The 12,016-nt window shown below is 41.1% G+C and overlaps 1 protein-coding gene across 1 annotated transcript in view; it reads right to left on the reverse strand.

Moving 5' to 3' along the window:
• RHBDD2 (rhomboid domain containing 2) overlaps positions 1–12,016 on the reverse strand; it is a 52,179-nt gene that overhangs the window by 21,002 nt on the left and 19,161 nt on the right. The window contains exon 3 of the mRNA XM_053707422.1: positions 4,728–4,878. Within this exon, the coding sequence (XP_053563397.1) occupies positions 4,728–4,878 (151 nt within the window). The remainder of the gene's footprint in view (positions 1–4,727; positions 4,879–12,016) is intronic.

A 12,016-nucleotide genomic window follows, 5' to 3' on the forward strand; every position in this document is an offset into this window, starting at 1 on the left:
CCTCTCGGCGGGGAACGCTGCCTGAGACCTCGGATGTACTGGTCTCCTTACCTATATTCCCCTAGTGATCTCTGCATTGTTTGGCCTTGCCTGGAGGCAGATAGCTTTTCCCGCATGCAGACAGGCTGATCGGACGCTGCAGGCAGGACCTATAGGCCTCTGAATGACTGTTGATGTGAGCTTAGACTAATCCACGACACCCATGCTAGATTAACTTGTATTACTACACTACCTACAGTTTGCACATGTTATTCTGGCACTAAGAGTTTTGTTTATTTATTACTGTAGAAATTAGTTGGGGTTAGGTTGAGTCTGCAACTATTCCAATTTGTATGCTCTACCCAGTGGCTGAATAATGGTCCTGTTTAAAATATACCCTGGATATTAAAGAATATGAATGACGGCCTTTGGGCCTGAGGCTTTCCCTAAAGGCACTATTAAAGATGTAGGACTGGGGGCGCATGTATGCAAATCTCTGAAGGGGACATTGAGAATATAACTTTCTAATTATCCCAGTCTATATTACCTCATAGAGGGGTGTTATTTGCTCTGTGGACATAGTTATACATTTAGATCCAGTTATCATCCTTTATTATTGTGTGCTGTTTTTTCCAGGGCGGTACCTCACTTCTGCTTTTACCTTACACAACTGGGCATGTGTACATAGCCATATAATGTTAATGCACCATATCTGTCTGTTAGGATTAATGGAAAACCACATATTTTCTAAGTACTAAGCATTTAATGAAGGATCTAACTATCTGTTTACTCAGAGGTTAATAATGGAGCCCTTATGGTCAATTATTTGTTGTAAATCCTACATCTATCATCTCAGTAAGCTTTAAGAGGTTCTATTCTATTGCAGGAATGTATAACTTTATGCTGTCTATAATATCTCTTACCTAGAATATGACAAGTTAGTATGCTATCTTATATGATTTAACTATCTCTCATGATGATTTAAACTCTATGGTGACATTCCTTTATACTAAAGGAAGCTTAAGGTAAAGCAATCAATAGCACGTATTTTCTTTGGTGTAGAATTAATTAATGTTCTGTGCGCCTTACATACCTTATTTTATATCTCATCACCACTTATTAATGCTTAGTATCAATGTTTTTTTTGGATAGACAGGAAGATAGCCTGCATACTCTATCATTATATTGCCATATATGATCAACTTAGAGCTTTGTCTGAAATGTACATTCTAGTCAAGGCTGTCCACATGCTTAGTTGTCCTTATTCAGACAGTCATAGTGTTAAGTTACTCTGTAAAAATCTCTGGGCCCAATGTTATGAGTGTAAGTTAACAATAGTAAGATCTGTCATTTTTGGCTTTCCCTCCGCCCTCCGCCCCCCCTCCCCCTCCTTCTCCCCCCCTTCACTCCTCCTTCCCCCCTTCTTTCCCCCTCCCTTCCCCCCCTCCCCTCCTTCCCCCCCCCACCTCCTCCTCTTCCCTCCTACCTCCTCCTCTCCCCCCCTCCTCCTCCTTCCCTCCTTCTCCCCCTCCTTCTCCTTCCCCTTCCCTTCCCCTCCTCCTTCCCCTTCCCTTCCCCCTCCCTTTCCCCCTCCCCTTCCTTCCCCTCCCCCTCATTACTTCTGTGCGGTTGGGGATGATTTCCCTTCTCTCTGCACCCTTTTGGCAGAGTTTGGCAGCCTCTGCCCTACCTGTAGAGCCATGACCTAGTTTTCTTTTCCCCTACATCATGATAGAATGGCTCTCAGGGGTTCAACACAGGATCATTGATGTTATAGTGATTACCTGTTTTCTGAAGTTTGCTTAAGATAATAGTTTGAGATTGCCTATGTTCTACTAGAGGCTCAGTATTAATGGTTATTAGACTATAATATTAAGTGAGAGAGGCTATACTCCATGTTTTTCCAAATGATGATCTCTACAGAACTACCCTGATGTTTTTATTATGCTTTACTATATTGATATTATATATGTACTACATATTCTGTATTTATCCCACATAAGTTGAAATTGCAATCTTTACTATTATCTACGTTGCCATATCCTCAATTGTTTTGTTTAGCTTTGGGTCCCACGACTGGACCTGCTTGTCTGAGGAACTCGCAAAACCTACATGATTTAAAAAAAAAAAAATGAGGTGCCCACTGTATAATGTCATGCCAGTATAATATAAGTTGTATAATGTATTCTGTTGATGAGACTGTTGTCAATGTGATATTCAACCTCAATAAAAAAAACTATTTAATAAAAAAATTAAAAAAAAAATTAAAAATAAATAAATAAATAAAAATAAATATCAACTTGTTTTCTAAAAACACTGCATCTTTTTTGTTATTTTGACCAGTTGTCATTTTCTGCATATAAATGCTCTAAATGACAATACTTTTATTTAGAATTTGGGAGAAATGTTGTCAGTTTATAGAATAAAACAAAAATGTTAATTTTATGCAAACATATACCTATAAATAGTAAAAACAGAGAAACTGATAATTTTGCAGTGGTTTCTTCATTTGCTCAAGCTGTCAAGAACAGGGATATAAAATATAGTATAATGCTTTATTTACAATATACGTGTAAACATACATACACCCCCTTCCTCAGGACAATCCAAACACACCTGAGGAAGGGGGTGGAGTCCTGAAATGCGTAGTGAGGATTAAGTTTACCTGGCTAGACAAGCAGTTTAAATTTTCATTTTTATTATTGTGACAAACTCTTTAATAGTTTTTATTTTGTTTATATGTGTACACATATATTGTGACATTTTAACTTTGTAAATAAAGGATTATACTATATTTTATATCCCTGTTTTTGGCGTAATCTACATTTTTGGTGTATTCTAATACTGTATATATGTTTTTGCAGATAAGATAGCTGCCGCAAACAACACACATTTTTTTCTATTTTATATATATATATATATATATATATATATATATATATATATATATATATATATCGGTATATATATATATATATATATTCATATATTCTATATTACTACTATTTATTATATACAAGGCGCTCTCATTTGTTCCAGTCAAAATAAATATATATATATATATATATATATATATATATATATATATATATACATACATTTTATTTTCATATAGATATATATTTTACAAAAAAAATAATCAGATAAAGAATTTTTTCTATGTGACGAACATAGGAATGTAAAGTATTCCTAATATACCCGGCTTTAGTGCAGTTGATCTAGCACAGTATCGGGTTAGCGCACAAGCATTAGCTAAAAAGGCTTTTTGTAGTGCGCCCCATAGAAGTCCATGGGGAGGAGCTAGCGTGGTCTTGATATCCAAAGTCCTGAAGTTAGCGTGGCTAGCCTTTCACTTACATACTTTTTACTTTCAACTTGTAATATGCACTGACCAGGCCAAGTTCATTTTTTACTTTGCATGCAGTTAGCAAGCAAGCGGGAAAAAATAATTGTGTGTCACTTGTAATCTGGTCCTTTATTTATGCTGTGTGCATGCGCCTGGAACACAGGAATGGGTTATTATTGGTAGGTATGCGCTACACGCAACTAACAGAGCATACTGAGATTGCCACAGATTGTGTAAAAATAAATAAATATCATAAACATTGTAAAAAATGCACAAAATAATAACTAATACACGGCACAGTGTTTAAGTATATACACATTGGGTTATTGTATTAAATTGTGTAAAGTAATCGTGAACTCATCTTAGAAAAAAAAAAAAAAACAACTATGGGCTAGATTACAAGTGAGGCACAAAAATTTTTGAGCAAGCGATATTGTGTTTTCGCGAGCAGTTTTATTTTATTTTTTTTATTAAATAATTTTTAACTAAGATGTTTAAGCATACCGTATAGAAAAACGACATTTGTGAGCAGTTTTAATTGCGCTGATATTACAAGTTGAATGATTTACTCTTTAATCATTACCGCGATCTCAGAGCTGTGGTTAACCGTTTTTCGGAAGAAGAAAAAAAGTTGCACAAAACACATCAAAATACACTCATAACACAATCTAATTAAAATTATTTAAAAAAAAATATTGCACAAAAAAGTTATAAGGGCTTAAAGATGTGAGATATTGGGTGTTAGAAAAAAAGAAAAAGGCGTCAAGTACTAACAGAGATACATACAGATACATTGCTAAAGATGTATTTATATGTATATAGATATGTTTAACTGTGTATTTACTGTAAATATTTGACATTTCAATGTTCTGCACATGGCAGAATATGTTCTATGTATTTATAGATTTTCCTATATACAGTCTCTCTCTCTCTATATATATATATGAAAAAAAACATCAGATATATGTAGAAATATTTATTTATGAATAAATAGAACATTTCGTTAAGTTAAGAACATTGGAATATGAAATATTCATATTTTCATGTCGGGTTAGTGCAATTGCGAAAATGCAATAGTGTTTGCGTGAGAGAGAGTGGGTTTATTTTCCACTTTTTTTCCATCCATTGACTTCTATGGGGGAATATGTGAACAGGCACCCAATATTGAATGTTCAGATTTTTGCACAAAATGCATCAATTTTTTTACTTGTAAAACCAGACTAGCGCTAAATGCTTATGTCTAGCAGTGTTTTCGTAATCGGAAAAAAAGCAATATACCGCATTACTTGTAATCTATCCCTACATCGGCTTTTCACAATACTGTTTTGTAAGAAACTCCTGCTTGGGAGTATGTTTGGGCCCTATAGGCCTGCCCAACATATACCTGATGACAGTCACTTACTTTCGTGTTTGGGAAGCATTTCTCTCAGCTAAAGTGGCAGGGATATATTTCACAAATGGGAGGCGCTTCAGCAATTTAAAAGGTAACATCTGTTCTAATCGTGACATCAAAGATTCCGGGAGGTCCAGGAAAAAGCAGCTACCCATGCCATCTGAATTTAAGTCAAAGAAGTAACTCAAAGTAAAAAGTTTAAAGCACTGCTAAGCTGGAGTGATAGTGTAGTCCATTCTGATTCCCTTTGAGGACTGCATTACAGGAAGTCATTTAAAATATCTATGGTTTCATTTATGAGTATTGTAAGTGAAACTTCTCTTCTCCTTTTACCTCTAGCTGTCTGCAACTAATCAAATTGTACTTTGTCCCACGCTTCCTTGAGTGGCAAAAAAACATAATTTATGCTTACCTGATAAATTTATTTCTCTTGTAGTGTATCCAGTCCACGGATCATCCATTACTTGTGGGATATTCTCCTTCCCAACAGGAAGTTGCAAGAGGATCACCCACAGCAGAGCTGCTATATAGCTCCTCCCCTCACTGCCATATCCAGTCATTCGACCGAAACAAGACGAGAAAGGAGAAACCATAGGGTGCAGTGGTGACTGTAGTTTAATTAAAATTTAGACCTGCCTTAAAAGGACAGGGCGGGCCGTGGACTGGATACACTACAAGAGAAATAAATTTATCAGGTAAGCATAAATTATGTTTTCTCTTGTTAAGTGTATCCAGTCCACGGATCATCCATTACTTGTGGGATACCAATACCAAAGCTAAAGTACACGGATGATGGGAGGGACAAGGCAGGAACTTAAACGGAAGGAACCACTGCCTGTAGAACCTTTCTCCCAAAAACAGCCTCCGAAGAAGCAAAAGTGTCAAATTTGCAAAATTTTGAAAAGGTGTGAAGCGAAGACCAAGTCGCAGCCTTGCAAATCTGTTCAACAGAGGCCTCATTTTTAAAGGCCCAGGTGGAAGCCACAGCTCTAGTAGAATGAGCTGTAATCCTTTCAGGGGGCTGCTGTCCAGCAGTCTCATAGGCTACGCGTATTATGCTCCAAAGCCAAAAGGAGAGAGAGGTTGCCGAAGCTTTTTGACCTCTCCTCTGTCCAGAGTAAACGACAAACAGGGCAGATGTTTGACGAAAATCTTTAGTAGCCTGTAAGTAAAACTTCAAGGCACGGACTACGTCCAGATTATGCAAGAGACGTTCCTTCTTTGAAGAAGGATTAGGACACAATGATGGAACAACAATCTCTTGATTGATATTCCTGTTAGAAACCACCTTAGGTAAAAACCCAGGTTTGGTACGCAGTTTTTCCTGGTTCCCCCTTGATGGTTGATGTAAGCCACAGTCGTGATGTTGTCCGACTGAAATCTGATGAACCTCAGTGTTGCTAACTGAGGCCAAGCTAGAAGAGCATTGAATATTGCTCTTAACTCCAGAATATTTATTGGGAGGAGTTTCTCCTCCTGAATCCACGATCCCTGAGCCTTCAGGGAGTTCCAGACTGCGCCCCAACCTAGAAGGCTGGCATCTGTTACAATCGTCCAATCTGGCCTGCAAAAGGTCATACCCTTGGACAGATGGACCCGAGAAAGCCACCAGAGAAGAGAATCTCTGGTCTCTTGATCCAGATTTAGTAGAGGGGACAAATCTGAGTAATCCCCATTCCACTGACTTAGCATGCATAATTGCAGCGGTCTGAGATGCAGGCGCGCAAATGGCACTATGTCCATTGCCGCTACCATTAAGCCGATTACTTCCATGCACTGAGCCACTGACGGGCGTGGAATGGAATGAAGGACACGGCAAGCATTTAGAAGTTTTGATAACCTGGACTCCGTCAGGTAAATTTTCATCTCTACAGAATCTATAAGAGTCCCTAGGAAGGAGACTCTTGTGAGTGGTGATAGAGAACTCTTTTCCACGTTCACTTTCCACCCATGCAACCTCAGAAATGCCAGAACTATCTCTGTATGAGACTTGGCAATTTGAAAGCTTGACGCCTGTATCAGGATGTCGTCTAGATACGGAGCCACCGCTATGCCTCACGATCTTAGAACCGCCAGAAGTGAGCCCAGAACCTTTGTAAAAATTCTCGGGGCAGTGGCCAACCCGAAGGGAAGAGCTACAAATTGGTAATGCCTGTCTAGAAAGGCAAACCTTAGGAACCGATGATGATCTTTGTGAATCGGTATGTGAAGGTAGGCATCCTTTAAGTCCACTGTGGTCATGTACTGACCCTCTTGGATCATGGGTAGGATGGTCCGAATAGTTTCCATTTTGAATGATGGAACTCTGAGGAATTTGTTTAAGATCTTTAGATCCAAGATTGAAGGTTCCCTCTTTCTTGGGAACCACAAACAGATTTGAATAAAATCCCTGTCCTTGTTCCGTCCGCGGAACTGGATGGATCACTCCCATTACTAGGAGGTCTTGCACACAGCTTAGGAATGCCTCTTTCTTTATCTGGTTTGCTGATAACCTTGAAAGATGAAATCTCCCTTGTGGAGGAGAAGCTTTGAAGTCCAGAAGATATCCCTGAGATATGATCTCCAACGCCCAGGGATCCTGAACATCTCTTGCCCACGCCTGGGCGAAGAGAGAAAGTCTGCCCCCTACTAGATCCGTTTCCGGATAGGGGGGCGTTCCTTCATGCTGTCTTGGGGGCAGCAGCAGGCTTTCTGGCCTGCTTGCCCTTGTTCCAGGACTGGTTAGGTTTCCAGGCCTGTCTGGAATGAGCAACAGTTCCCTCTTGTTTTGAAGCGGAGGAAGTTGATGCTGCTCCTGCCTTGAAATTTCGAAAGGCACGAAAATTAGACTGTTTGGCCTTTGATTTGGCCCTGTCCTGAGGAAGGGTATGACCCTTGCCTCCAGTAATGTCAGCAATAATTTCCTTCAAGCCAGGCCCGAATAAGGTCTGCCCCTTGAAAGGAATGTTGAGTAATTTAGACTTTGAAGTCACGTCAGCTGACCAGGATTTAAGCCATAGCGCCCTACGCGCCTGGATGGCGAATCCGGAATTCTTAGCCGTTAGTTTAGTCAAATGAACAATGGCATCAGAAACAAATGAGTTAGCTAGCTTAAGCGTTCTAAGCTTGTCAATAATTTCATTCAATGGAGCTGTCTGGATGGCCTCTTCCAGGGCCTCAAACCAGAATGCCGCCGCAGCAGTGACAGGCGCAATGCATGCAAGGGGCTGTAAAATAAAACCTTGTTGAATAAACATTTTCTTAAGGTAACCCTCCAATTTTTTATCCATTGGATCTGAAAAAGCACAACTGTCCTCAACCGGGATAGTGGTACGCTTTGCTAAAGTAGAAACTGCTCCCTCCACCTTAGGGACCGTCTGCCATAAGTCCCATGTAGTGGCGTCTATTGGAAACATTTTTCTAAATATAGGAGGTGGGGAAAAGGGCACACCGGGTCTATCCCACTCCTTGCTAATAATTTCTGTAAGCCTTTTAGGTATAGGAAAAACGTCAGTACACACCGGCACCGCATAGTATCTATCCAGCCTACACAATTTCTCTGGAATTGCAACTGTGTTACAGTCATTCAGAGCAGCTAATACCTCCCCAAGCAATACACGGAGGTTCTCAAGCTTAAATTTAAAATTAGACATCTCTGAATCAGGTTTCCCCGAGTCAGAGATGTCACCCACAGACTGAAGCTCTCCGTCCTCATGTTCTGCATACTGTGACGCAGTGTCAGACATGGCTCTAACAGCATTTGCGCGCTCTGTATCTCTCCTAACCCCAGAGCTATCGCGCTTGCCTCTTAATTCAGGCAATCTAGATAATACCTCTGACAGGGTATTATTCATGATTGCAGTCATGTCCTGCAAGGTAATCGCTATGGGCGTCCCTGATGTAATTGGCGCCATATTAGCGTGCGTCCTCTGAGCGGGAGGCGAAGGGTCTGACACGTGGGGAGAGTTAGTCGGCATAACTTCCCCCTCAACAGAACCCTCTGGTGATAATTCTTTTATAGATAAAGACTGATCTTTACTGTTTAAGGTGAAATCAATACATTTAGTACACATTCTCCTATGGGGCTCCACCATGGCTTTCAAACATAATGAACAAGTAGGTTCCTCTGTGTCAGACATGTTTAAACAGACTAGCAATGAGACTAGCAAGCTTGGAAAACACTTTAAAACAAGTTTACAAGCAATATAAAAAACGTTACTGCGCCTTTAAGAAACACAAATTTTCCCAAATTTTGAAATAACAGTGAAAAAATGCAGTTACACTAACGAAATTTTTACAGTGTATGCAATAAGTTAGCAGAGCATTGCACCCACTTGCAAATGGATGATTAACCCCTTAATACCAAAAACGGAATAACAAATGACAAAAACAGAATTTATGCTTACCTGATAAATTACTTTCTCCAACGGTGTGTCCGGTCCACGGCGTCATCCTTACTTGTGGGAATATCTCTTCCCCAACAGGAAATGGCAAAGAGTCCCAGCCAAAGCTGTCCATATAGTCCCTCCTAGGCTCCGCCCACCCCAGTCATTCGACCGACGGACAGGAGGAAAAAACAGGAGAAACTATAGGGTGCCGTGGTGACTGTAGTTAGAGAAAATAATTCATCAAACCTGATTAAAAAAACCAGGGCGGACCATGGACCGGACACACCGTTGGAGAAAGTAATTTATCAGGTAAGCATAAATTCTGTTTTCTCCAACATTGGTGTGTCCGGTCCACGGCGTCATCCTTACTTGTGGGAACCAATACCAAAGCTTTAGGACATGGATGAAGGGAGGGAGCAAATCAGGTTACCTAAACAGAAGGCACCACGGCTTGCAAAACCTTTCTCCCAAAAATAGCCTCCGAAGAAGCAAAAGTATCAAATTTGTGAAATTTGGCAAAAGTGTGCAGTGAAGACCAAGTCGCTGCCTTACATATCTGATCAACAGAAGCCTCGTTCTTGAAGGCCCATGTGGAAGCCACAGCCCTAGTAGAGTGAGCTGTGATTCTTTCAGGAGGCTGCCGTCCCGGCAGTCTCGTAAGCCAATCGGATGATGCTTTTAAGCCCAAAGGAAAGAGAGGTAGCAGTCGCTTTTTGACCTCTCCTTTTACCAGAATAGACGACAAACAGAGAAGATGTTTGTCTGAACTCTTTTGTAGCTTCTAAATAGAATTTTAGAGCACGGACTACGTCTAAATTGTGTAACAAACGTTCCTTCTTTGAAACTGGATTCGGACACAAAGAAGGTACAACTATCTCCTGGTTAATATTTTTGTTGGAAACAACCTTTGGAAGAAAACCAGGCTTAGTACGCAAAACAACCTTATCTGAATGAAACACCAGATAGGGCGGAGAACACTACAGAGCAGATAACTCTGAAACTCTTCTAGCAGAAGAAATAGCAACCAAAAACAAAACTTTCCAAGATAACAACTTAATATCTATGGAATGTAAAGGTTCAAACGGAACCCCTTGAAGAACTGAAAGAACTAGATTTAAACTCCAGGGAGGAGTCAAAGGTCTGTAAACAGGCTTAATCCTAACCAGAGCCTGAACAAATGCTTGAACATCTGGCACAGCTGCCAGTCGTTTGTGTAACAGGACAGATAAAGCAGAAATCTGTCCCTTTAGAGAACTCGCTGATAATCCCTTATCCAAACCCTCTTGTAGGAAGGAAAGGATCCTAGGAATCTTAATCTTACTCCATGAGAATCCCTTGGATTCACACCAACAGATATATCTTTTCCATATTTTATGGTAAATCTTTCTAGTTACAGGTTTTCTGGCTTGTACCAGAGTATCTATCACAGAATCCGAAAACCCACACTTAGATAAAATCAAGCGTTCAATTTCCAAGCCGTCAGCTGGAGAGAGACTAGATTTGGATGTTCGAATGGACCCTGTACCAGAAGATCCTGTCTCAAAGGTAGCTTCCATGGTGGAACCGATGACATATTCACCAGGTCTGCATACCAAGTCCTGCGTGGCCACACAGGAGCTATCAAGATCACAGAGGCCCTCTCCTGCTTGATCCTGGCTACCAGCCTGGGAATGAGAGGAAACGGTGGAAACACATAGGCTAGGTTAAAGGTCCAAGGCGCTACTAGTGCATCCACTAGAGCCGCCTTGGGATCCCTGGATCTGGACCCGTAGCAAGGAACCTTGAAGTTCTGACGAGACGCCATCAGATCCATGTCTGGAATGCCCCATAATTGAGTTAATTGGGCAAAGATCTCCGGGTGAAGTTCCCACTCCCCCGGATGGAATGTCTGACGACTCAGATAATCCGCCTCCCAGTTTTCCACTCCTGGGATGTGGATTGCAGATAGGTGGCAGGAGTGATCCTCCGCCCATTCTATTATTTTGGTCACTTCTCTCATCGCCAGGGAACTCCTTGTTCCCCCCTGATGATTGATATAAGCAACAATCGTCATGTTGTCTGATTGGAATCTTATAAATCTGGCCTTTGCTAGTTGAGGCCAAGCCCTGAGAGCATTGAATATCGCTCTCAGTTCCAGAATGTTTATCGGGAGAAGAGACTCTTCCCGAGACCATAGTCCCTGAGCTTTCAGGGATTCCCAGACCGCGCCCCAGCCTGCTAGACTGGCGTCGGTCGAGACGATGACCCACTCTGGTCTGCGGAAGCTCATTCCCTGGGACAGGTGGTCCAGGGTTAGCCACCAACGGAGTGAGTCTCTGGTCTTCTGATCTACTTGAATCACTGGAGACAAGTCTGTATAGTCCCCATTCCACTGTTTCAGCATGCACAGTTGTAATGGTCTTAGATGAATTCGCGCAAAAGGAACTATGTCCATTGCTGCGACCATCAACCCTACCACTTCCATGCACTGAGCTACGGAAGGACGTGGAATAGAATGAAGAACTTGACAAGCGTTTAGAAGCTTTGACTTTCTGACTTCTGTCAGGAAAATCCTCATTTCTAAAGAATCTATTATTGTTCCCAAGAAAGGAACTCTTGTCGACGGAGACAGGGAACTTTTTTCTATGTTCACCTTCCATCCGTGAGATCTGAGAAAGGCCAGAACGATGTCTGTTTGAGCCTTTGCCTTTTAGAGAGACGACGCTTGTATCAGAATGTCGTCCAAGTAAGGTACTACTGCAATGCCCCTTGGTCTTAGGACCACTAGAAGGGACCCGAGTACCTTTGTGAAAATCCTTGGAGCAGTGGCTAACCCGAATGGGAGCACCACAAACTGGTAATGTTTGTCCAGAAAGGCGAACCTTAGGAACTGATGATGATCCTTGTGGATAGGAATATGTAGATACGCATCCTTTAGATCCACGGTAGTCA

Source organism: Bombina bombina, chromosome 3 (genome assembly GCF_027579735.1).
Source record: "Bombina bombina isolate aBomBom1 chromosome 3, aBomBom1.pri, whole genome shotgun sequence".
Taxonomy (NCBI): Eukaryota; Metazoa; Chordata; class Amphibia; order Anura; family Bombinatoridae; genus Bombina; species Bombina bombina.